We start from the raw sequence: 27,275 nt of genomic DNA on the forward strand, positions 1-27,275 counted from the left end.
TGCTGCAATTTTGAGGGTAACAAAGACAAATCCTGCACATTCTCTCACCCTTCTCACATCTAAAAAAGATCACTTACAAAAAGTTTCCATAAAGTACTTGCCTACTGAAAGTAGATACATAAGATTTCAGCTCTGCATAGAGGCATTACTTGCATATTTTATGTAAAATCTAATATGAGTTTCAAATGTCGGTGTATGACACAGTTAAACTTTCACCAGCAAAATAAAAAATAATAATACTTTGTTTTCTAAGTAAAACCCATCACCAAAACTACTTTTTCCATACTCATATTAAACAATAATTCTTTCTAGTAGTCAATCCTGTCATTCTCCTTAAATGAAAAAATATTCCTAGGACTATGACGTACCTCATGTACTAAACAGTGAAATAAAGTATGTAAAATATGTAGGGAGTCTGTAATTATGATGGCAGTGATCTCTCATGCAACGTGACTCAACTCCCAAAGCCATGTTTGATGACCCAGACAGGCCACTGCCCTGGAAATTCCCACAAAAGGACACACCACTAAGATGGTATCTGGGAAGCAGACTGTATTTTGGATTACGCTACTATGATTTGGATACAAGATCAGGAAACACATAGAAATTGTACTTGAGAACTGGGGCATCCACCATGGAAAGAGAACTTTGAAACATCAGTGACATCATGCCTGGCATAAATAGACAACCTCTTCTCAATTTTCTCCTTTCTCCAAAAATCTGAAATGTAAACGATGGCACAACATCATGACTGTTGGCAAAGATCTCTTTCCCTTTCCAGACCATGTGAGGAAATTATTCCACCTATTTAGTGCTAGGTTGCCATATCTTTTAGGTTCATAAAGGCCTGCTTCTCCCTTCTCCTTGGGGAAAGAAATCTATGCACCTCAAAGTGGACAGTCTGTGGATCAGTTAATGTGCAATATCATATTATTGTCTGGCATTAAGTTACTAAGCCTCAGGCTTACACACTCCCTTCTCCCCCTCTTGCATTCCATCTGGTTTGTTAACTTTCTGGTTTGCAGCACAACATAGTTTGCACTTGCCCTCCAAAACAGGATTGCAAACCAGCTTCAAATCATGATGAACCATCCTTGTTTGGACAGCAAATACAAACCAGTTTCCCAATTCAGATTCAACAGCACAGAATCAGTCTGCAATAGACCAGGAAGCTACTCCTTAACGAGAGAATGAAAAGGGAGGTAGGAGTATACAAACACAAGGCTTGCTCCCATAGTACCAAAACATGGCTGGCCATTATATATGAATTTACCGTACTGTACTTTGCCGACAATGGGACTGAATCCTTGGGCTCACCATGCATTACACAGAGTACAGTGGTACCTTGGTTTAAGAACAGCTTAGTTTATGAACAACTTGGATTAAGAATGCTGCAAACCCGGAAGCAGGTGTTTTGGTTTGTCAACTTTTCCTTGGAATAAGATGTTTCGCTTCTTGCTGAGTGTTTTCCATTTGTAAATTGAGTCCCCTGCTGCTATGGGAAAGCACGCCTTGGTTTAAGAACACTTTGGTTTAAGAATGGACTTCTGGAACGGATTAAGTTCGTAAACCAATGTACCACTGTAATTGCATGCAATTAAAAAAGGGAAAAAGATAACACACACAAACTAAGCACACATGCAGGGACTCCTGTCAGTTATCTTATAACAAGACATGAAGTCAAGAAAACTAAGCAAAGCAAAGTCTCCTGGTAGAAACTATACAGTGGTACCTTGGTTCTCAAACTTAATCTGTTCCGAAACCAAAGCGTTCCAAAACCAAGGCACGCTTTCCCATAGAAAGTAATGCAAAACGGATTAATCCATTCCAGACTTTTAAAAACAACCCTAAAACAGCAATTTAACATGAATTTTACTATCTAACGAGGCCATTGATCCATAAAATGAAAGCAATAATCAATGTACTGTACTGTAAAATAAATAAGACAGTACAGTGGTACCTTGGTTTGCATACGTCTTGGTTTGCATATGTTCTGGATTACAAACACGTCAAACCCGGAAGTGCGTGTCCCGGTTTGCAACCTTTTTTTGGATTACAACCCATTTTTTTGGGATTATGAACAATTTTTTGGGGGGGGAGGCCCCATTGGCGAAAGCACGCCTTGGGTTACAACCTGTTTTTGTTTACAAACAGACCTCCGGAATGGATTATGGTTGTAAACCAAGGTACCACTGTATTGTAGATGACAGTATTTTTCTTACCTGCACTGATGATAGTCATTGTTTGGATGGGGGACTTTTTCCGCACAATCAATCAATCAATCAATCAATCAATCATAAAACAAAGAACAAGCCACAGTCACAAAAACGAAAAAGCCACACAAAGAAAAACACAAAAAATAGCAAAAACAAAAGCACCAAATATAAGCTCCAAATATCAACTCAGAACACTGCAATCGGAAATGGAAGGCTTTGATTACAATGGGGGGGGGGGCGCAAATTAGCAGTGCAACAGTGAAAACGGGAGGAAAAAGGCTTTGATTACAATGGGGGGATGCAAACCAGCAGCGCAACATGAAAACAGAAGCTCAGGAGCACGTTCAGCTTCCAAAGCAAAGTTTGCAAACTCTGGAAGACTGACATCCAGGTTTGCAGCGTTCAAGTTCCAAGTTGTTTGGGAACTAAGCTGTTCAAAAACCAAGGAGCCACTGTATATTTATTGTCCAATTTCTATACAACTCCCCAACACATTCACTCTCCATCAAAGATCAGGTAAAAAACCCTCAAAGCTGGTTCTCTTTCAAATGGTATTGTTCTATTCTACAAAATGTTGGTTAGTTTGCAGGGCTGAATCAGGTAAAATTGCCCAGTCTCTGCATTTAAAAGGCCAAACTTGTCAATATGGTAACCAAGCAAAGAAACCTGAACCACTGATATCAGAGAAACAACATTTCTATTACAAAAATAAATGATTATGATCAGTTCTCATCCTACGAGGGAATAGTTTTCATATATGGCAAAAATGTTGTAATAGAAAGTAGTGGAAAAGCCAGTGTTTCCCAATTGTTGGTGTTTAAAATACATTTTTAAAGATTTGCCTTGATACAGTCTTAGCTCCTCCACTATGAACAACTCAACAAGCCAGCAAAGTGAACTCAACAAAGCTTACATAATATGATTAGTAGCTTCTAAGGGGGGGGGGGAGTATAAAATTATGGAAGGATATACACAACCCATGAATGCATACAGGACAGACCGTTAATGAGGAACTTCCAAGGAGACAGGTGAATCTCATTTCATAAGAAATGCTGAGAATTCAGGATTGTGATTGTAAGAATACTAGTACTAAGAAGGGGACAGACTAAACAGTTTTCTTCAACTCTTATATCTTCCAGAACAATTGGGTGAAATACAGGATAGATATATACAGTATAAGTAAATACATCACTAAATTAAATTGAAACTATGCTTGCTTACAGTATTAACTTTTTGGGTGCACTGTAAATACTTTTCTTGTTCTTGACACCTTGATCCCCCAAATGCTTATTAATTCTAAAATATTCTCACAGCTTAATAAAAAAACTGGAAAAGGTCAGACCCTATGAATCCAATGTCTTGTTTTATTATATCTCAGTGGATAATGAGACAAACACCCTAAACACTCTCAGATCTCTAGGTCAGTTAAACCTGCTTATGCTGCTTAAATGCAAAAACAGGGCACATGGTGCATCACACAACATGTAAGTACTCTTCTCTAAACTGAACTTTCATGAGAGTTTAACAATGGCAATTCCCAAATAAAAGCAAACAAGAAACAAAAAGATGGTTCATGTCTCCCCCTACTGGAAGTTCAGTAATACTTTGGAATAGAACCAAAAGCTCCTAGATGCCAGAATGTCAGCAAAATGGCTTCAGCCTATCTATACCCTGAATTCTTAAGCATCTATAGATCTGTTCACCTGGAGTGCATCTATGCTTTGCAGTCAATATTACAACCAACATTTAAAAAAAAATCTACTGGGTTCTGTGGAGGTGAAATAAAACTTTTTCAAATGTGCAGAGCAAAAATGGAACCACAAAACACTGAGGTTGGGTTTTAAAAGCAGAAACAAATTATTCTAATAAGTACTTAGTCCGCAATCTTAACCACACATACCTGAGAGTAACCTCACTGAATTCAATAGGACTTCTAAATAAATAAGTTTAGTATTGTGCTATAGGTCGTTATAGATAACAAAACCCTCACACCCTCCAAAGGTACAGTACAGTACAGTAAACAAATGAGCAGTTGCTCTGCTGAAATGATGCAAATCTTTTCCACAGGCATCAGGTTTGTGTACCAAAAGTTTTTAACAAATAAAGTTTTGCTGACATTGATTTCAATGGGTCTGCTCTGAGTAAGACAGAGGTTGGATATTGCACCGAAACTCTTTTATCCCAAACTCACCAAGTATTCTAAAGTAAACCCTTTTCAAGAAAGGTATAGGTAAAGTGTGTTACTGTCTACCTGAAACACTTCTTATCTAGATTACTTTGGCAATCTCCAGACCATTTTGGCAACTGACGTTTGAGGAAACAAAATTTTAAAGTAGACCAGTGCTCCAATACCTAAAATATTTGCAATCAAGGAAAGTCTTACCTTTGAAGGTTTGTGTTCCTTCTCTTCATCAGACATAATATTGCTGTCTGTACAAGACTCAGTGTCTGATATGTCCAAAGTACCATCAGTTTTTGATTCACTGTGCTGGTCAACATTATCTTCACAATCGCTATCATTGTCCCAATCAATGTTTTGTGATTCACCTTAAGGGGAAATAAAAAACAGAAATATTAGAACAGACTTTAAAAAATGCTAACATCCTTAGAAATATCTTTCACATACGCCTAACTCTATATGCAATACATACACTTACAAATTTAACTGTTTATTTTGAAAACTTGTGGCAGACAAGACTAGCCTTTATATCCCAGAAAAATAGCTCATTCCAGAGTGGGAATGTAATCCATACAGAGCTAGGGGAGCAATCTTTCTTACTAGCTTCACTCTTAGCAGAATTACATGGATTATTATTTTTTGCCACCTCTTATCTCCACACCAGCAAAACTTCACCGAGTAAATGTCTGTATCAGAAATAAGACTAGGGAAAGCTGTGGTGGGAAGAGAGCAGTGAGGTTGCAATCCAGTGTAGAACACTTACTTATCTGAAGAACTATACTGTATAAAAATATGTCTATTAGTTATAAGTCTTCTCCAGTACTAAGCCAAAGTAACTGGATTAATCTTTCAGATGTCTAAAAAAGTAATTGATACATCTTAAGTAATAATACATAATGAAAGCCTTTTGATATTTCTGCCGAATGTATTTCTAGTCAAGTCTGCTCAAACAGTTGCTTTAAATTACCAAAGAGTCAACATCTTCAACAGAAAAGCACATTCAAAAAACCCTTGAGAAAACCAATAGCACTTCTGAAAAGCTCCCAAAAAAGTTTTTAAGCAGTAGAAGAAAGAATAGACATGTCCTCAGAGATTAAAATGAAAAGTGGAAAGTAACAATGTCATTCTGTAATGCTTTAGAGAATAACATGCAAGTGATGAGGCCACAGAACACAGATCTAGTATGTTTTTTAACCATCTCCTCCAGATTTGTTCACTGTTTACAGAAGCAGCAGGCAACATGTTTGACATTGAAAGTGCATGTTGTCAGATAAACAACAGTCAATAATCAGGAAAACAATCATTTCTTCTATTTCACTAAGAACAGTAGGAAAGTACAAAATGTTATTATTATCAGCTGTGCCTGACCTACTTACATTAGTGCAACATTTACTGAACTAATAAACAAATGCTGGGATTGTTTACTAAGGAAAGATGGCCATCTAGTGTTCCTCACAATAGCAGCAACAAAATAAATAGCATGGAGAAGTTACTATACAAAAATAAAGGCCTCTTCACACATTATTTCAAAAGAATACAGTAAAAGAAAAAATGTATATTGTGTACCTAAACACTTAAAAACAGGGGCTGCCACCTTTTGGGGGCCTGTGGGCTCATTTACAAACTATGATGGGCATCAGACAGAAACCACAACAAAGAACGCTTCTTTCAAGCCTAATTTCAGCAGTGGGAGGGGAAGAGATCCTGTGGGTACCAGGGGAGGTCTCTGCAGGCAGAGGTGACCCGGCAGGAGCTGCACTGGCAACACCTGATATAAACTATGAACATGAAAAAGAGATACTGTATTTGAAAACCTATGTATCAGAAAGGTGACCTCATGAGAGACCAGGGATACGATACAACTTCCTGCTGTTTGTTTATATATACACACAGGTCCCACTTATCCAAACACAAGGAATTCGTACCCAAACCTCGTCATACACCCTGCAGGTTTCGGTATACAAACAGCTGGACCTGTGTGCAGCACAGTAAACAAATAAGCAGCTTTAAGCAAGCCTTCCTTTTTTTGTTTTGCTGGTCTGTGGCAGCTGTTTCCCCAGAAACCTTGGTAGGAGTGGGGGGAGAAGTGTTGTTTAAGGCTGCTTATTTCTTTACAGTGTGTGTGTGTGTGTGTGTGTGTAGGGGGGAGGGGAGAGAGAATCAGTTCAGACACAATAGGGAATAAGAGTTTCCCACTCTTTGAAAAGCATGCATATGTACTAGCATGCTCACCCCTCCTCTTGTTCCCCATGCCAGGAAGAGATCAAAATCTTCCAGTCTTAAAATAACTACTGATTCTTGTGGCATCCCCCAATCATGGAACTGTGGTTTCTTTAACTACAGTTAGCAAGAATAAGCCAGAATCACACCATGGTTTCAGACCTCCCCCCCCCTCAGTAACACTAGCTTTATCCAGGGGTGGGGTACATGATCACCACATATACAAAGCTCTTGGTCCTTTACTGCTTACTCCCTCTATCAATATCCACAATGGAGGCCATGCACAAGCCAGATCTGACCATGTTAGAGAATGAAGGTGGTGGCTACATAGGTAGGTCCTTTTCAGCATGCCAACTCTGACTTACATGATTCAAGAACTGCCTGCCTCCTTCTCCAGCCTGCTACCCCCATACCCTGCACCAAGGCATCACCTTTTACTCTCCACTGTAGCCCACATGATTCAAGGCCAACTATCTGCCTCCACCCTTCCACAACTCTCCCCAGTCTCACTCCTCACTACCCACTCTGGCCCACAAGAGGTCAACATGTCTTACTACCTTTCACTGTAGCCCTTACTAAAGTCACAGTTCTTGCTCCTAGCTCCTGCCCACATTCCCTGCCCTCAATCACCACTTGACTGGAAATCTGCCTGTATGCCTCCTTGCTCCCGCTCCCCACAATTCAGTTTGTTTTCCTGCCCCTTCCCCCACAGCCCCTGCCGACACTGGCCCACATCATTTGATGCCTGCTTCCTGCCTGCCAGACTTCCACCATGATTCCAACCTCTCAATTCCACTCACCACTCCTGCCCCCATTTCCTTCTCATGCAAACAAAGAATACAGTAAATCATAGTATAGCAGTGAAAACTTGGATTCTAGGGAATGATATGGATACTGTGTATTATTGGTAAACCAATTTTCACAATTCCACAGATGAAGGTTTTTGGACCTTCATTTAATGTATACAAAACAGATACAAAGAGCCTCACCTTCATTACATCCATCCCTGGAGATCAAGCCATGTTTTCTATACTTCTCCACTTTCAGACCAGGAAACCTTGAAGTCAAAGTCTTATCGTCATCATCTGAGAAGTCACTTCCACTGGAGCTCCATACTATATCAGTGAACTCACTTAGTCTCTCACTCTGAGAGATTTCTGTAGAGCAGAATAAGCAACTATTTAGCACATTTCATATCCATCCCCTACTGTAACACTACAATGTACATGTCACAATACTTAGAACTAACCCGTGAGGTTATATTTTTAAAATTGATATGAAATAAACTAACTTGAACAATGGATTAGGCTTATAGCGACTTAAGACAAGGATGAAGGACTACTTTTTAAAGCTCTGACTCAAGAAGTTAAAGGGTGTCAATGGTTTCCTGATAGCTCTTGGGCAGGCATCCCCAAACTTCGGCCCTCCAGATGTTTTGGACTACAATTCCCATCTTCCCCGACCACTGGTCCTGTTAGCTAGGGATCATGGGAGTTGTAGGCCAAAACATCTGGAGGGCCACAGTTTGGGGATACCTGCTCTTGGGGATCTTCCTGTCACAGAACCTGCAGAAAGTGTTGAAGGCCTGCTTGGCCTATGAAGAATAGGGAAATGAACCAGCCAGCTGACATAGTCACTGCTGAGCACCCTCTCCCATTTAACAAAGCTAAACAAGCTCCCTGGTTTTCTGGGGAGCTCAGGGTGGGACAATGGTTAGCGAGATACTGGCAGAAAACTCAGAACATAACTGACCAAACACAGGCTACAACTCAGATGAAGGCTTTTTGCATGGCAGTGAGTGGGGCAAAGGAATCGCACTTCACCACCAGCCCTGCATATTTACAGAGTTGTCCAACTGAACAATAAGGTGTGGTTAGGAGTCTGCTGCATCCTGGCCCACAAAATAGCAATGGAGAATACTTGACAGTAAATTGTACATTTTATGACACTGTGCAGATAAAACAATGACCTGGATGCCATAACTACATGGATCCATTTGATGTACGGTTGGATCTTACCTGTCCAGTTATCATGTATATTTATCTATGGTGGTAGGCAACCCTTGGTGATATGAGACCCACTACATGTGCTCAACCCTTGACCTTTGTTAGCTTATAGCTCCTGTCACAATGCTAAATTACTCCTTCCAAATTAACTGTAGATGCCACAAATGTTATGTTTTTAAGCTTTTAGTTTCATCAGCTTATGAACTCATTTTACAAGGCTGGGCTCAAACTGGATTACAAACAGAATAAGCAGTCATGCAAATCTACCCTAGATCAAGATAGAAGTTGTAACCTGAGAAAAAAGCCTGCAGGTAATACAAACAAAACCTCTTACGCTCCTAATGTGAAATAATACAGTAGATGTTGTACCTTCAATTGAGCTGAGCAATGATGCAAAGCATGTTTTAACTCTAGATGTTTTTTCTGACAATTCTTTAGTCTGTTTAAAAAGAAAATGAATGAAAACAAAATGAATACTAATTAACATGAAAACCATTCTTGGACCTATGAATGCATCATTGTTTCTTTTATGCTTGTTTTGATATTTTTGTTGTTAGCCGCCCTGAGCCTGGTCTTGACTGGGAAGGGCGGGGTATAAATAAAATTAATAAATCAACATATAATTCAGATATACATTCCACCATTAATAGCTTTCTTTATAATAAAACATGCAATGACTTCCCTTCTTCCCCTTCCCTTGTTTCTTTGATTTTCCCACCATTCCTGCATGTTCTTATATATTCATTAAATGCATCATAATTATTAATTAAATCGCCTATACTGTACTATGAATCTTCCAACACAAAGGTCCCCAGAGATGCTTACAATTGAAATAAATATATATACAATAAAACACATCAAGAGCTTTAATTGCAAAAATGTTACTAAAAAGAACCAAACCCCACGAAACATAACTGATGTTGGCAGAATCAGAGACAGCAGACAATATCACAAAAGTGCATTCAAACAGATGATCTTCACCCTCCACCTAAACACACTAAGAGGAGACCCAAACCTCTACAGATAAAAAATTCCATAACTTCCATTTCAGCAGGGACGGCATTTTACACCTTACTCCAAACAGGGGTATTAGAGGCTGGGCAGCAATTATAAAATACTTCAGGGTCCAGGGAGAGCTTCCCCTGGGGTTGTCATGTCACCATTCTCTTCAAGTTGGTGGGAAAATCCTCTCACACAAGGATGCATTAACCGCCCCCTAGATCCCCCTCTTGTCATCCCAAATTTGCCAATTATTAATTGTCAATCATCACCATATGGATATTTTTGTAATTAATCTGTTGGAAAAGCAGATGATTAAACAACTATTAATTATTTAATAGGTAAAGGTAAAGGTAAAGGGACCCCTGACCATTAGGTCCAGTCGTGACCGACTCTGGGGTTGCGCGCTCATCTCGCATTATTGGCCGAGGGAGCCGGCGTATAGCTTCCAGGTCATGTGGCCAGCATGACAAAGCCGCTTCTGGCAAACCAGAGCAGCACATGGAAACGCCGTTTACCTTCCCGCTGTAGCGGTTCCTATTTATCTACTTGCATTTTGACATGTTTTCGAACGGCTAGGTTGGCAGGAGCTGGGACCGAGCAACGGGAGCTTACCCCGTCACAGGGATTCGAACCGCCGACCTCAGCGCCTTATAAAATTTAATGTATCTTCCCTAGCATGAAGTTCTAAACTCAGTAAAATAGCATCATTTTACCTCCAGTGAAGAAGCTGCTTGAAATCCGTCACCACAACGAAGCCATGCATTTGAAACTGAAGCAGCATCCATCATTGCCCCAGAATTTCTCTTCCCTTGATCTATAGGCTTCTTATCTGGAAAAGAGGCAAGTTCTGAGCACCATGTACGTTTCCTCTGCAAAGAAAAATATTTTTATTTAGGAAAATATATAGACCACCAAGCACTGACAAGTATCATAGTGTTGTACAACAATTAAAATAAATATATAAATAAGACAGGTTTTTAAAAAATCTGATACTGCCTGTAAGTTAACACATCCTACTGGAGAAACTTATAGAACCAGAACTTTTAGAAGCTAACGAATGTGTATAACAGGCATCCCCAAACTTTGGCCCTCCAGATGTTTTGGACTACAATTCCCATCTTCCCCAACCACTTGTCCTGTTAGCTAGGGATCATGGGAGTTGTAGGACAAAACATCTGGAGGGCCGCAGTTTGGGGATGCCTGGTCAGAGCCTTCAATGGGCAGTATGTTCTACAAGGCAGCTGTCACTGCATTGAAGGACCTAATTCCGAGCCACCATAAAACAAACCTCTGCTACATTGGGAATCACAAGGAGGGTTCCTGGAGATGACAGCAGTATAGGTATGATGTTGTTGTCGTTTAGTCGTCTCCGACTCTTCGTGACCCCATGGACCAGAGCACGCCAGGCACTCCTGTCTTCCACTGCCTCACGCAGTTTGGTCAGACTCATGTTGGTGGCTTCGAGAATACTGTCCAACCATCTCGTCCCCTTCTCCTTGTGTCCTCAATCTTTCCCAACATCAGGGTCTTTTCCAAGGAGTCTTCTCTTCCCATGAGGTACCCAAAGTATTGGAGCCTCAGCTTCAGGATCTGTCCTTACAGTGAGCACTCAGGGCTGATTTCCTTAAGAATGGATAGGTTTGATCTTCTTGCAGTCCATGGGACTCTCAAAAGTCTCCTCCAGCACCATAATTCAAAAGCATCAATTCTTTGGCAATCAGCCTTCTTTATGGTCCAGCTCTCACTTCTATACATCACTACTGGGAAAACCATAGCTTTAACTACCGTGTTTCCCCTTTTTTAAGACACCGTCTTACAACTTTTTTTTCTCAAAAAAACACAGGGTGTCTTATTTTCGGTGGGGTGTCTTCTTTTTTTAATTACCTGATGATGATAAGATATAGTTTGCATTTCTGTACATTACATTTCTGTACATTAATTAATGATGATGATAAGCTATAGTTTGCATTTCTGTACATTACAAAAAGGGAAGAAAAAAAGAAGAAAAACTGGCTTAGGTGGTCCGCCCGGCCCGGGAGGGCGCTCCAAGCGCTTGGCGCTGCGCCGGTTCTGGGCGGCGGGGAGGCAGGTCTCCTCGGCTGGGTCAGGCGGAGACCGCTGGCTCGGGCACTCCGCCCGGCCGACAGAGCGCTCCAAGCGCTTGGTCTTGCGGAGCGCTCGACGCGCTCCACGCTGCAGCCGCCGTATCTGGGCGGCAGGGAGTAAGGTCTCCATGGCCGGGCCAGGCGGAGGCCGCTGGCTCAGGCGCTCCGCCCGGCGCAACAGAGCGCTCCAAGCGCTCAGTCCTGCGGAGCGCCCGACGCTGCAGCCGCCGGATCTGGGCGGTGGGGAGGGAGGTCTCCTTGGCCGGCCAGGCGGAGGCCACTGGCTCAGGCGCTCCGCCCGGCCCGACAGAGCGCTCCAAGCGCTCGGTCTTGCAGAGCGCTCAATGCGCTCCACGCTGCAGCCGCCGGATCTGGGCGGTGGGGAGGCAGGTCTCCTTGGTCGGGCCAGGCGGAGGCCGCTGGCTCAGGCGCTCCGCCCGGCCCGACAGAGCGCTCCAAGCGTTGGGTCCTGCGGAGCGCTCGACGCGCTCCATGCTGCAGCCACTGGTTCTGGGAGGCGGGGAGGCAGGTCTCCTCGGTCGGGCCAGGCGGAGGCAAGACCGCTGGCTCGGGTGCTCTGCGCGCTCGTCGCTGCAGCAGCTGGCTCCAGGCACCGAGCCGGCAGGCTTCCTCCTGCTGCTGCAGCCAGCGTTCTGAGTCCCGCTGGCTGGTTGGGGCGCTCGGCGGTCTCTCTCCACATGGCATGGAGGTATGTCTTATTTTCGGGGTATGTCTTATGTTTAGCAAATGTTTAAAAATCCTGCCATGGCTTACTTTATGGCTATGCCTTAAAAAAGGGGAAACACGGTATACGGACCTTTGTCGGCAAGGTGATGTCTCTGCTTTTTAAGATGCTGTCTAGGTTTGTCATTGCTTTTCTCCCAAGAAGCAGGCGTCTTTTAATTTCGTGACTGCTGTCACCATCTGCAGTGATCATGGAACCCAAGAAAGTAAAATCTCTCACTGCCTCCATTTCTTCCCCTTCTATTTGCCAGGAGGTGATGGGACCAGTGGCCATGATCTTAGTTTTTTTTGGTGTTGAGCTTCAGACCATATTTTGCGGTCTCCTCTTTCACCCTCATTAAAAGGTTCTTTAATTCCTCCTCACTTTCTGCCATCAAGGTTGTGTCATCAGCATATCTGAGGTTGTTGATATTTCTTCCGGCAATCTTAATTCTGGCTTGGGATTCATCAGGATCAGTCTTTCGCATGATGAATTCTGTATATAAGTTAAATAAGCAGGGAGACAATATACAGCCTTTCCCAATTTTAAACCAATCAGTTATTCCATGTCCAGTTCTAACTGTAGCTTCTTGTCCCACATAGAGATTTCTCAGGAGACAGATGAGATGATCAGGCACTCCCATTTCTTTAAGAACTTGCCATAGTTTGCTGTGGTCGACACAGTCAAATGCTTTTGCGTCAAATGAAGCAGAAGTAGATGTTTTTCTGGAACTCTCTAGCATTCTCCAAAATACAGCGCATGTTTGCAATTTGGTCTCTGGTCCTTCTGCCCCTTCGAAATCCAGCTTGCACTTCTGGGAGTTCTCGGTCCACATACTGCTTAAGCCTGCCTTGTAGAATTTTAAGCATAACCTTGCTAGCGTGTGAAATGAGTGCAATTGTGCGGTAGTTGGAGCATTCTTTGGCACTGCCCTTCTTTGGATTGGGATGTAGACTGATCGTCTCCAATTCTCTGGCCACTGCTGAGTTTTCCAAACTTGCTGGCATATTGAGTGTAACACCTTAACAGCATCATCTTTTAAAATTTTAAATAGTTCAGCTGGAATATCATCACTCCCACTGGCCTTGTTATTAGCAGTGCTTTCTAAGGCATTCATGGATCACTGCCATTGTCGTGGCAAAGGGGCTTGAATAACTCAGAGAAATTATGAGCTATGCCATGCAGGGCCACCCAAGATGGACGGGTCATAGTGGAGTGTTTTGACTAAATGTGATCCACCTGGAGCAGGAACTGGCAACCCACTCCAGTATCCCTGCCAAGAAAACTCAATGGACAAAGACAACAGTATAGGTATATGGGGCCCTAAATTATTTAGGGCCTCATACACTAACAATAAAACCTTAAATTTGCCCTGGTTGCATACTGGCAGCCAGTACATTCATAACTCTGCTTCATATCTCTACGGTCAGACACAACGAAAGTTCAGACTCCTATCACTCGCAGCTGTCAGCAACATGTTGTCAAACATCCTACTCAGAAGTAAGACTCATTAAATGCAATGGGTTATACTTTTATTTATCATTTATTTATTTGCCATTTGTAAATCCTGCTTTTCCTCCAGGGAGCTCAAAGCAGCATACATGGTTCTCCTCCCCATTTTATTTTCACAACAACCATGTGAGGTAAATTAGGGTGAGGTAGGAACATTGCCTATTCCTATTCCCCTCTTCATACACATTTTAATGCAGCTGAATCAAAGGAAGACACCTAATGCCTTTGCCAACTCCCAAAACAATGAGAAAGAATATGGTATGGCAAATATCCTACTATTTTAATCACATCCAACGTCTCGAGAGATTCCATTAATGGTGTCTCTGAAAAATTTACATATCACTTATTTTACATATCATTTATTTGAGTTAAACTGGGAGGAGAGAATTGTTTTCCTCAGCCTCATGAACTGTCTTTTATTTCAGCTATTAGGTCATCCCTTTCAGTGTAATTTGTCCCATTCGTATTTTTTACATTTTGTGCAAACCGCTTTGAGTTTTTCTATTGAAAGAGAAAGGTGACATTTAAATACCTGCCTTCTCTGCATACCTTCTCTCCATAGGCAGTCCCCCAATTAGAACATATTTGTCCCCTAAAGTTCTCCACAAATCTTTGTGAACTTTGACACAGGTGGTCTGCCAGATATTTGCCATACTATGACATTTCAGTTCAGCATTTGACATGCAATGTTCTTTAGCATTTGACATCTTTCCAAATCAAACCCACCATAAAATTCCAGTAATCCCATTGCCGTGCAAATAATCAAATTCGAAATATTTTCAGCTCTGCTCTCCACAGATAAAATAGGTTTGAAATACACACATTCATAATTCCTACCACAGTCAGTTTAAACCTTTATTTCCCAACCTGTGAACAAAGGCACATCTCTGTGTGTGGTGTTTATGTACCTGTTTCTTCTCCATGGCCATATGCATTTAATCTTTATTGATTTTTTTAAAAAAGATACACCACACTTATCATTCACCATCAAATACACTTAATTTCCCAGTGGTCGTTGTTTAGATTTAAACCTAGCAAGTATTTCCCTTAAAAAAGGCGACAGTACACGCTCCCTGACACCTTCTATCGCACACGTAAAAGGCATAAAGTTTCCACTCCCGCTCAAAACCTGTGGCATTCCCTCGGGAGCATAATTCGACCAGGCGCTCGGCCTAGAACAGCAAACATATGTGCCTCTGGGCGCGTGCAAAGCGCCCTTCCCTCTTACACTCCACACAATGCTGGCCAGCTTCCAAACATTCGGAGTTAACGAGAATAAAGCCCAGGATCCAGCTTCCAGGCACTCCCTTATTCCGCCGCCAATACAGCCCCTCGCAATTCCCACTCCTCGGATGCTGCCCGCCGCCGCCGCCCGCCCCGTCCTCCGTTGCCCTGATACCTTCCTCACGAGCATCTCCGCCACTCAGGACCAGCCTTCCCTGTGCCACGTGACGTGAGCGAGAGCACCGCGGCTTGTGGAGGAGGAGGAGGAGGAGGGAGCAGAGAGGCCCGAGCGAATTCCACTCACGGGCCAAGAAGAAAACTTCTTCCAGCAACTGAGGGGAAAGGCCACGCCCCCTCCCTTCCAGCTTGGCGCCGTTTCATCGGCGGAGCCACTGATTGGGTGGGACGTGGCAAAAGGCGCGTGACGCGCGACGCAATAGAGGGCTGCCGGCGCCTCTTTCTGACGTTTCTCGCTCTCGCCGCACGGGGGCTCCCGAGCATCAAGGCGCTGGACCTCGTTCGCAACGGCTTTTACCCTCGCTGCGCACGCGCCCTGTAGGTTCTCCTAATCAGCTGCAGTGTGCGCGTGGGGCTTCGCCGTTGAGATAATGGGACGCAGTTACAGTACATCCTCTCAGAGCCCCCAGTAAAAATTCCCCAGTCGGTTGCAGTTATATACGGGTTCTCTCTTTTTCTTACAGGAAACCGTATGGTACCTGCTCTAGGCGGGATTTGCGTGAGAAAGATTATAAAGGCTTGTTTATTGATGGTAAATCAGCATTTATGCACCTTCAGTTTTTGACTCCAGCCCCAGAGTGCATATGACACTATAACAACAACAACAACAACAAATTATGTATTCCCCAGCCACTCTGGGTGGCTTGCAACAGAACACTGGCCACAATCCCATCGGTATCCTGAAATTTCTTGAGTAATAATGCTGTTTGGTGCTTTCGCCCTCAAATAGCCTTCCCATTTGGTTTGAAAACACTGTTGAGGTGAGGTATGTACATTTGAGGCAACAGGTGCACATGTGCAGATGACGTTTGGTGCAAGTAAACAAATCCAGTAATACACATCAGGTGAAGGCACCTCCACCACCACCACCCCTCAGTGGTGCATATATCAACATAAATAAATAAAAACCCAACTGGAAATGCAACAGGATCCAGCAGCCTCACCTTGTTTGGAGCCACTAATGTATATTATAGTCTTAGACTGTGAGAGGAAAGTTGAATTTGCTACTCAGCCATGAAACTCACTAGGTAACCAGGCCCAGGGCTGGCCAAGACATTTGCTGGAGTGAGGGAGCAGAAACCCCTAAGGCAGTAGCCCTGTGGGTGCCGTGCTGGCTTTGCCCGTGGCACAGAAACAGTGCCAACGCTGATTTCCAGCAAGATCTCATCTGAAATTGGTGCAGATGCCAGCACCAATATTCTGCCAGTGATGGAGGCAATGGCAAGGGCAGCATAGGCAGAATCAGCAGCAGAGTGGGAGGCACTTCTTGTTTCGCCTTAATTTTAAGCGGTGAAACAGGACATGCCACCCCTGCATAAGCGAGTCACTACTTCTCAGCATAGCTTACCTCGAAGGGTTGCCTTAAGCTTATTGGTTTTATATGAACATAATTAAACAGTAACATTTAGAGCATACTGGTATGTTGCTCTACAAAACAGCTGCAATTGGAATTTGAAAGCTGCAGTACGATGCACACTTACCTGGAGTAAGCCTCACTAAATACAGTGGGACTTCTAGATAAACATGCATAGGACAGAGCTGTAGATCAGAATTTTTTAAACAACTGAAATAACGTACCCTCCTACATTTCTCCAATGAAAATGGGGACGTCCCTTTCCATAATGATAATTTTATTATTTATATCTCACACATCTTACTGGGTTGTCTCAGCCACTCTGGGCGGCTTCCAACATATATAAAAACGTAATAAAATATTAAACATTTTTTTAAAAAAAAACCTTCCCTATACAGGATTGCCTTCAGAAAGCTTGGGGGTCAGATAACTCCATAATCTCCAACATTTCTTCAATGAAAATAGGGACATTCTAAGGAAAAGTGGGCCATTCTGATATAAAATCAGAAACCTTCTCTAAATCAGGGATGTCCCTGGAAAATAGGGACCCTTGAAGGGTTTGAAATAGTAAACATAATTATTTTAATACTTCATGCTGTTTTGTTTTGTTTTGTTTTTTGAGTTTTTCAGCCATTTCAAATACACAGATGTGGCTTGAAAATCATGGTACATATAAGAAATGGAAGAAAGGGGAAATCACAAGGGAGGAGTATACAAGAGTAGCCAACAGTTGCAGGGAGAAGGTCAGGTGGGTCAAAGCTCAGGTTGAGCTCAGGCTTACAAAAGAGGAATGTGTCCCCTTGAGAAGCTGGTCAGGGATTAATGTGGCTTTTCGACCAAAAAATGTTAGCCACTCCTGGCATAAATGGTTTGGGAGCTAGTTCTCTGAAGATCCCTCCCCCTTGTCCTTTTGCAGTTAATATCTAAGACATGTTATCTATAGGCTTTATCCTATATCTATAAGCTTTATTACTGAATAAAGGCAAATTCAAGTTAAATCACTTGATGTGACTTACTTCCAAGTAATGTGTTTCAGACTGGAGTGCTGTGAATATAGTTTCCACTGAAATCAATGGACTCTAATTTCAAATAAATATGTTTTGAATTGAATGATCTCAGTAACATTTTCAGTGACACTGTGTAAAAAGATTTATCACTCCACAGGGGGCAGTATGTGGACTTCACAGCAGGCATCAAGTGAATTAAGAACTGAATGGATTCAGTCTAAATTCTCTTTAGAATACTTCTTTATATAGTATATATAAAGAATAAATTGTTTCATAAAGGATGGTGACTGAAAGGGTCTGCTATTATGTCACATGTTTTTAAAAATAAAAATTACGAAAAGTTAAAACAACATTTTAATTCATATATGGATTTCACAACAATCTCTGGTTGCTGCACAAATAAAATATGCATTCATTTATGCACAATGTGATATACCCAGGAAGAATTGCACTGCTGGTGATATAGTTCAGTAATTATTATAGCATTTGAGTAAAAGCTACCAGAACATCAGGGGAATCATTGCAATGCTGACAGTTTCAAACATCAAAAAGGTATTATAGAGTGCTACAAATCAAATGAAGTTAAATTACATTCTCTTTTATAGCGTCTGACTCTTATATAAGGCAGTAGGCTTTTTATTGTTAATAAAAAGTGCAGAAATATTTCTCCAGTACTACTAGTGTATGAAATTTCTTATTTAGTTCCCAGCCAAATACATTCCCCCTATTTTTTGAAGCTTATCCAAAATAAATAAGATACAATTCTAATTTAAAAAGTCACAGACTCGGTTAGAGTGCAGTGCTGATAAGATCAAAGTTGCAGGTTTGATCCTCATAAGGGACAACTGCATATTCATACATTGCAGGGGGTCTGTCTCCCACCAATTGGGACTACTAGATGATCCTCAGTGTTTCTTCCAACTCTACGGAATCCAATTCTGTGATTCTAAGATGCTTACCGCTTGGCTTATGTCATATCCCCATAAAGGAAGAAGAACTCCTGTATTATAAAATTTAGCAAGATGACCCAAAATGCTAAATACATAGTAGACAAAGAAATGCTGACTTTTTCATTATCTCAGGAGCAGAGAGAGAAAAAGCAGAGAACCCAAGAGCAAGAGCACACTGTCTACCTGCAATTCCCAGCAACTTGCATTTAGAGACATAACGGTACTGCCTCTGACAGTGAAGATGGAACATAGCCATCATGGCTGGTAGCCACTGATAGCCTTATCCTCTATGAATTTGACTCTTTTAAAGCTATCAGAGTTGGAGGCCATCACTACCTTTTGTGGGAGTGAAATCCATTGTTTTTGTGAAGTACTTCACTTTGTCTGTCCTGAATTTTCCAACATTCAGCTTCATTGAATGTCCAGAAGTTCTATTGTTATGAGAAAGGAAGAACAGGTTTTCTCTACCCACTTTCTTCAGAAAGTTCTGCAGAAGTTTGTAAACTTTTCTCATATCACCTTTTACCTTTTTTTCTCAGCTAAAATGTCCCAAGCGTTGCAACCTTTCTTCTATGATTCTATGCTTATCATAGAATCATAGAATTGCAGAGTTGGAAGGGACCCTGAGGATCATCTAGTCCAACCCCCTGCAATGCAGGTATATGCAGCTGTCCCATATGGGGTGGGGCGCTACCAGCCCCACAACCAAGCTATGTAATATATTGACAACAATATGCAAGGCTTTCTTCAGCTGGAACGCACCAGAACTCAGGTGTGTGTCATTGCCATTCTAAGAGAATGAGGGAGGTGTTCATGGTGAGTTCCAATACCTCTTTTTCTAGAAAAATAGCACTTACATATGTAGTTAATAAAATAATTGCTTGAATTCTCAGTGTGTTGATGAAAGATTTTCACTGAGGTCTATAAATTAACTCCTCTGAAAGTGAGAGAGGCATAAATGCAGTCTTTGCATTTTGTTTTGTGGTATGACCTGAGACACCTAGCCCACATAGAAAAAACTTTTAGATTAGTGCCAGAGAAATTGGGTGTCGATTCTTCTTTATTGTTAATTAAAGTTGCATGCTGGATTCCTGTTCTATCCGATAATGGCATTAGCATTGCTTATCCTACCTAAGAGCCTTTAATAGAAGGGTGACATATCCTCTTTCCTCTTTGTTATGTTTTATAAGCACTTAATAGGAATGCTTTCCCTACTAATATCACTCTGCTGTGCTCGCTTTAGGAACAAATTGTCTGATTAAACTTTAGTTATATTGCTTGGATATAATTAAACAACTTAACAGTACGTTTGTAGTATTATCAACTAAAACGGTTTTATAAAAATATTGAAGAATTATAGTTTGCAGGGGATGGAATATGAGTGATAAGGAGATGAGTCCCCTTAATCCTTTCCTCAGATTTCCTGTACCACTTTTAGGGGCTGCTTTTCAAGTGGTATTGGTGGTATTTTCTCCCTCCCCGTTTCTAAAAAAATAAAAAATCATCCCCCCTCAAGTGTTAATATGAGTTAAACATGCTTGTTTGTATTAGTTGTTGGTTAGACCTTTGCCAAATAAATTATTCTTTTATTAATTCATTGAGAGAACCCTAAAATTCTTCAGTACCCATTTTTTCTGGTGGGGAGGCCCTGTTCTACATTTGCAACAATATCTGCTGTCTGAAAAAGTCCCTCCTACCAACTCCTTGCTACTTCTTTTAAGCCCAGTGCCTCCCTTCCTTTTATTTATTTAATGGTCTGTTGCAATGACCTGCTTAGCAAAAACAGAAGCAACAAACCAGTAACCTGACTGGTTCATTTTCCTCCATTGGGAAAATAATATTGGTGGAGAATCCAGGAGGTTGAAACATAATTTATTCCAAGCCCAATGCACTTTGAAACAAATTGTTACTCGGGGACATGTTTTAGCAGCAATGTCTAATAAATGGGATGTCACACGATAGTGACTCCATTAACCCCCCCCCACACACACACATTCTGCCAGTAGTGTTTTTCCTGGTTTGGCGACTGGTTTTATTGTTCCACTCCAAAAAAGCTATGGTTGCTAACTTATCCCTGGCTCAAATGTAATGCAAAGCCAGGGGTAATGACTTGTTACTTCCACTAGGGGAGAAGTGAAGCCATTTGCACATTCACAGTAAACTATTTACTATGCCATTATGAAATTATCTTATGACGTTGTTATAAACTGTCTTGGCAGAAACTATGCTGTTTGTATGTTTTTTGTGCTGCACCCTTCCAATGGTTTAATATATGGCACAGCTACTTGGATGTGATTTGGTGACTGGGAAAGAACATAGCTGAACTATATTGATACTAGTTACAGGTAGGTAGCCGTGTTGGTCTGGATCGAAGTAAAATAAAAAAATTCCTTCAGTAGCACCTTAAAGACCAACTAAGTTTTTATTTTGGTATGAGCTTTCGTGTGCATGCACACGAAAGCTCATACCAAAATAAAAACTTAGTTGGTCTTTAAGGTGCTACTGAAGGAATTTTTTTATTTATATTGATACTAGTGTATTTCAGCCCGTTCAATAATGGGCGCTAGAAGGGAAAGGCTGTAGCAAGTAAACAGGGCTGGTGAAGAAATCTCAGCCTTTTACCAGGGGACGCTGTGGCTTTAAACCACTCCAAGAAGTGATCGTGTGGGTTTCCTCAAACGTCCCCTCCCTGCTCCGTTGCCTCGCTCACCCGTGCTCCGGTGTCTGATTAAATGAGAAGGAAGTGTGGGAGTGAAGCTCTCCCTTTAAGAGGCAGCCTGCAATGGCAATTTCAACAATTCGTGGTTGCAGGCTGCCTCTTAAAGGGAGAGCTTCGCAGCCTCCACTCTCAAACTTCCTTCTCGTTTAATCAGACACCGGAGTGCAGGTGGGGGGGGCAGAGAGGAAAAGAGGATCGCTGAAAAGGGGAGGGGGAGGAAGAAAGAAGGACGGGGCGGGGGAGGTTCGCGTAGGTTAGAAAAAAAAGCGAGCGAGGCAACGGATAGACTTCTTATGTTCCTTTGGTAGCCCAAGCAGGGTAGCCCACAGACTCACGGCCCCCCTCTAGGCAAAAGCAGCAGAGCTGTGCTGAGCGCCTCACCCCCAGCCCCCACCCCGCGAGAAGGACTTTGTGCCTCCGCAGGGGAGATTTAGTATCAGAGGCTCTGACGGCAGAAAAACAGCTGCTGAGCCGGGAGGGGGTGACTCTCGAGTCCCCAGCGCCTGCATATTTCTGCCTCATTAGCGAAATAAGCAACAGTTCCGAACCCCTGAGGAAGGAGCAGAAGAGAGGAGGTTAAAAAGTCCTCTTCTCAGAGAGTAGCGCTCAATCCCTGATCTTTCCTGAGAACTGCACATTTGGGAAACATGCTGAGCGAGAGGCTCTCAGCTCCTCACAACGGGCAGCTCTGACTCGGCGGACCTCGGATCACCCGCTCCGACCTTCGCCGCTCTTCTGGACAGTTATCCTGCAATTTTCTTGTCAGCCTTATTATGAAACACTTGTGGCGGCCTCGCTAGCCAGGAACGTGGCTGGCCCACCACCAACACCAGCCTGCCAACCGCCCTCGTTAGTCTTAAATTGCTGCTGGTTTATCCTGCGGCGCTCCTCCCCCACCCTCGCCCCGCTCGCCATTAGGCACCATCAAACACCGTGGTGGCTGCTTATGTCCTCCCTCGTGTTCGTTGGCTGTGTGGGCTGAGGAAGGGGCTGCGGCTTCTCTAACGGGAGCGGCTTTTGTGCTGTCAGCAGCAAGCCAACCGCTCAAGACCTGAGCCGGGTGGCAATGCAAGAGGGGAGGGTGAGCGGCGGTTGGCAGAGGAGAGTGTGTGTGTGTGTGCGCGCGTGCAGTCTCTGCTGTCCAATCCCTGTGTTCCTGGGGCACATGCGCAGTAATCCAGGGACACACGGGAAAACTTGGACGCAGGGACACTTGCATTTTATTATATAGGATGGAGAGCACAGGTGCTTGAGAAAGATTCATGCTGCTTGGCCAAGAAATGGCACTGTGCATGAGAGGTGCTGCCGCTATGCTGCCTGAGTAGTGCATGAAATGCACCTTTCCTTTATTGCTTGTCATTAAAAGTTGTGGCAACTAATTTAACAAGAAAAGTAACAACCCTTCTTGTGCTTGCTAAGCCATGGAGGAAGCTTTATTTCACACTCCTCATGCTAAGAAGATTTGTGGAAGATTGGTTAAAGCTTTAAAATCCCCAGAAGCGAATCTTCCTCTTTTCATTTGCATTCACCCAACAGCAACCTTTAGGCACACTCTGCTATCATGCAAGGGTTGCAACATGGATTCAGTGGTTCACATGCAAGAGAGCTGTGAATAATTTTTCAAAGCAGGAAAATGTAACTTTTCTTCCTTCAGTACTCTAGGGAGATTAGATGTTTTAACTAAGGGAGGCTGTTCCAGTCTACCTTTTGACACAATGGTTATTACCATTCAAGAGGAAAATATTATGCCTGGGATATAATTTATCTGAGAAAATACATACATATATAATATTTCTAAGGCTATCATCAGTACAAAAATAAATGTGTTTCGCACCACTTCTCCTGATCTGGTGTAACCCAATGTAATATCCTCCATTCTCATTTTTGCAAAATTCAGGATTGGCCCTGGTTTCCATAGTCTACCTTCATATCTACGGTACTATCTTTAGGTGCCAGGCAAAAACATTTTTCTTCAACCAGGTGGTTAGCTGATTAACATTCTATGGCTTTTTAAATGTATTTGTGGGGAGGAGGGGTTTGTTGGTTAGTTTTTGCTTTATTATATATTTTGTATTATCATTTTGTATTTTTCTGTTGTGAACCACCCTGTGACCTTCAGATGAAGAGAAAAATTGTTACAAATTTAATACAAATTGAATCAACAGCAACACCTTTATTACAGCTGATTTGCGCAGTCATAGGCCAGTCCACAATGAGCTGAATTTTTGGCTTGTATTAATTTCCTCATGTAAGGACAGGTGGTTAGGACACATGGTGAAGGCACCATGTAACCATTTCATCAAACAGCCAGCAGCAAAACAGATTCAATCAATTTGCATCATGGTAAATTAATGGCCCTTTGGCCATTGGGATCATGTACCATGTTGTTTGAAAACTGAAAGCGGAAAGGAGAAAACAAGATTGCGCTTTGTGCATATTTTCATGTGATTCTGCCACACTGAGTGCAGTGGGACTTATTTGTGAATAAACATGCACTGCATGACCCCTTTTCACAAAAAAGACTGGAGTGCTTTTGAGCCTCCCACTCCATGTTGTGGTACATGTGAATGTTGTTGTTGAAGAACACAGAACACAGGAGGGCAATTAAGTGTACATTGTGCTTGTAATGTATAGGTTTTTGTTTGTATTTAAAGAAAAGCTATCTAAACCTCACATGTAAAAACACCCTGAAGTATTAAACTGATGCCTTGTAGTTATTCATTTTGTAGGAAAAAAATAGAGACAGACTGATCATTGCAATTTTGCTGACAGCAGCAGTAAATTATTGTTTTTATTATTTATAAAGCATCTAGGAATAGCCGGAGTGCTGTGCGCAGATAAAAATAAAAGATAGACCCTGCAGGCTTGGAGTGTAAAAAGCAAGTCTAAGTAAAAGGAGAAGAGAAAAGAGATGAAAGGAGGAAGTTTGCTTTAGAAAAGCCAATATGAAGCAGTGAATCTTGAGGAGTCTTTTGAAGGAAGGTAACACACAAGCCAATTAATTGCCAGAAGGGAGGTTGCCATACTGAAACTACCCATTCGCTTATAAATTAACTGTGTTAATGCTGGGTTGATTCTGCAGCCAAGTTAATGGAGCTCTTATCCCACTCCAATCCACCATAGCTGCCAAGTTTTCCCTTTTCTCGCGAGGAAGCCTATTCAGCATAAGGGAAAATCCCTTAAAAAAAGGGATAACTTGGCAGCTATGCAATCCACTCCACTGAAAGTTGTGCAATAGCCATGAAATGAAGTGATGCTTGCATAGATCATTCTGAGTTGTGGACGTAAGCTAAGGGTTACAAAACTGTATTTACCATGATAATCCTAAAAACATTTATTTCCTTAGTAGGTTAAATTGGCATTTTCTATTATCTTAGCATCTTAGAGGAAAGGAAAACAAAGCAATATTAAAAGGCTCTCATACTTTTCATGATTGTTTCCCAGGCTCCCCATGGGAGCCATTAAATACTAACTGGCATCATGTAGCCATTGGGTGACATTTATTAGTCACTGCTGAACATTTTACAGTTATCCCCTATTACTGCGATCACTTCTTGTCAAAAGCATCCGAGTGCAATGTTTTGTGGATTTTTTGTGTATGTAAAAATGCACTAGGTACACCCAGGAGTTGAATTTTCACTCTTGCTTTACCTACTGGCAAAGAATTCAGAAGTTCAACATCATAATCTAGACTTAATATAGGAATCAAGACTGCTTCTGAAGTTATTTCCTTCAGTTATTCACCCTGTGAAATAGTAGTAGTAGTAGTAGTAGTAGTAGTAGTACTGTACGTATTCTGTACCATCTGAAAGACAGTGCAAGTATATTTTCACCATGACATTTTAGAGAGAAGACTGGACTAGAACTGTCTAAGTGTCTCACATGTTAGCCTGCAATCTGAGGTGGTATAGTTTGCTTAGTCTATTAAGGCTCTGTCTCTGTTTCATGGATTGTTAAAGTAAAGAAGATCACTGCAAAGGGAGGCACCTTTGATTCTACCACCATGTGTTTCTGCTCATGTTAGTAACATCATTTCCCTCATGTTGTGCATTATGATACTAATCACATAGCAGCATGTTTCTGATACTGTATCAGTAATTTTCTTATTTTTTCACATTACTGTAAGGTGAAAATGGATAATTGGTTGATGGATATGGAAGTTAGCAATAGCTAAAGATACGCTCGTTCAGAAAGGTGCTAGCAACAGGAATAGTTCACAGGAATACAATAGGAAAGAGTCCCAGGAACTCCACCTGCCCTCTTTAGAAAACAAATGAGAATTGAGGGAACTCTCCTGTTTCAGAATGGTTGTGGTCAGTTTGTTCTTTTTGGCCAAAAACTGCACTTCATATAAATAATAGTGAGCAGCTAATACTTTCTGACTGTTAATTTTAGTCTAAGGTTCTATTTCTACGCCTCTTGGTCGCTTTTCTTTTAACAAATCATACTTTAGGATTGCGGTAGGAAATTTAGATTTAACCTCAAGCATCATGGTTTTGTCTCATCTCTGTCCTAATGCAGTGCAGATGTTTAACTGCTGTATGTAAGTCAAGGCATTATTGCAAAGGTTCTCCTTAATGGAAACCATATGCAGGATTGACTATAGGCAACTCTGAGAGCAGGAAGCTCAAAATCATGCAGGAAGGTATTCAAAATACCTGAGATTCTTATTTTTACAGGACACCATCCAGATGTTATACATAGCGCAGCTGTTGTTTCTATTTTTAGGGAAGTGGAGGGGGGAATGAGGAGTAGTTACATTCTTAAGATAATAAACAATGTGTAGAGTGACATAAAGAAAAAATATTAATATTATTGAGGCTTACCATAAACTTTGATTATCACATTTGCAATCACTATGTGGCCTGCACAACGTAAGACTCCAAGCCCATTTCAGCCTTCTATCTGTGGTCTCGAGTCTGAATTCCAGATGATCAAGAATTGTCATTTATGTTTTCTTTCTAGTCTGCTGCATATTTCTTTCCCTTCCACAGATGTTCTATAACATTCACACAGAAATGTCAACTTAAGTAATGTTCTATCCTTCCACTTCAGTCATTATGTCTCTGGCTTTCCCTTGTAGTGAAATGCATTTAATGTTTCAACATGTGTGTTCTGTTTCAGCCAGCTGCTGGGCTGCTGTGGCCCAACGAGTTTGCACTATGTGGGATGCTAGGATTCTCTCCTTTTCCCATTTCCCTCTTTCCAATTTCCTGTCTATGATAAACCCTGGTTCTGTTTCATAACCATAATGCTATAAGGTTCAGGGCTAGTGTTCTACGATAATTCAGTGTTGGAAACAATGGTTGGAGTTTTACTCAGAATTAGGGCTGGGCAATGTTAGGTTTTCAACATCGCCATGTATCACCAGCCAAACATTGTGGGTTGGTGATAAACCGTGATGTTGAAAGAAGCTGCATTGGCCCCAGCTGACGAGGCGCAGGATGAAACTGCATTACTTCTCAATCCAGCAGCTGAGGCGCTTATCGATATATCACCCAGGCCTATTCAGAATAGATCCATTTAAAGTAACAAGTTAGTCATGTTCATTGATTTCAATGGTTCTATTTTGTTTTTATTGCAACTGACATTTCACTGGGTTTCCTCATTTGACATAAAAGAGGCTATTCCTGTGCTGTCTCCGTTCTGCAATTCATCAGGATTCATTCACTGAATTTTTTTTATAGATCTGGGGTAATCTATTCTTTAAAATATTTATCTGGATGCTTACCTAATTGAAATAATACCCACAGCAGCTAAACTGTTGTATATAGCAGGTACGTTACAACTGAATATCAGTTTTGATGTCCCTACAGGTAG

General features: G+C 41.8%; 1 protein-coding gene across 3 annotated transcripts in view; it reads right to left on the reverse strand.

The window, feature by feature from the left end:
* Positions 1-15,521, reverse strand: part of SPIDR (scaffold protein involved in DNA repair) — a 170,876-nt gene extending 155,355 nt beyond the window's left edge. For 2 of the 3 annotated variants that reach the window (XM_035126455.2, XM_035126454.2), the window contains exons 1-5: positions 15,364-15,521; positions 10,337-10,492; positions 8,991-9,060; positions 7,605-7,772; positions 4,600-4,763 (exon numbers count right to left, since the gene is read on the reverse strand). In XM_035126455.2, the coding sequence (XP_034982346.2) occupies positions 4,600-4,763; positions 7,605-7,772; positions 8,991-9,060; positions 10,337-10,492; positions 15,364-15,378 (573 nt within the window). In that variant the 5' untranslated portion in view covers positions 15,379-15,521. Of the gene's footprint in view, positions 1-4,599; positions 4,764-5,158; positions 5,657-7,604; positions 7,773-8,990; positions 9,061-10,336; positions 10,493-15,363 lie in introns of those variants that run through there. The other variant, XM_035126458.2, reaches the window with a different exon arrangement.
* Positions 15,522-27,275: the final 11,754 nt, after the last annotated feature.

This window comes from Zootoca vivipara, chromosome 8 (genome assembly GCF_963506605.1).
Source record: "Zootoca vivipara chromosome 8, rZooViv1.1, whole genome shotgun sequence".
NCBI lineage: Eukaryota > Metazoa > Chordata > Lepidosauria > Squamata > Lacertidae > Zootoca > Zootoca vivipara.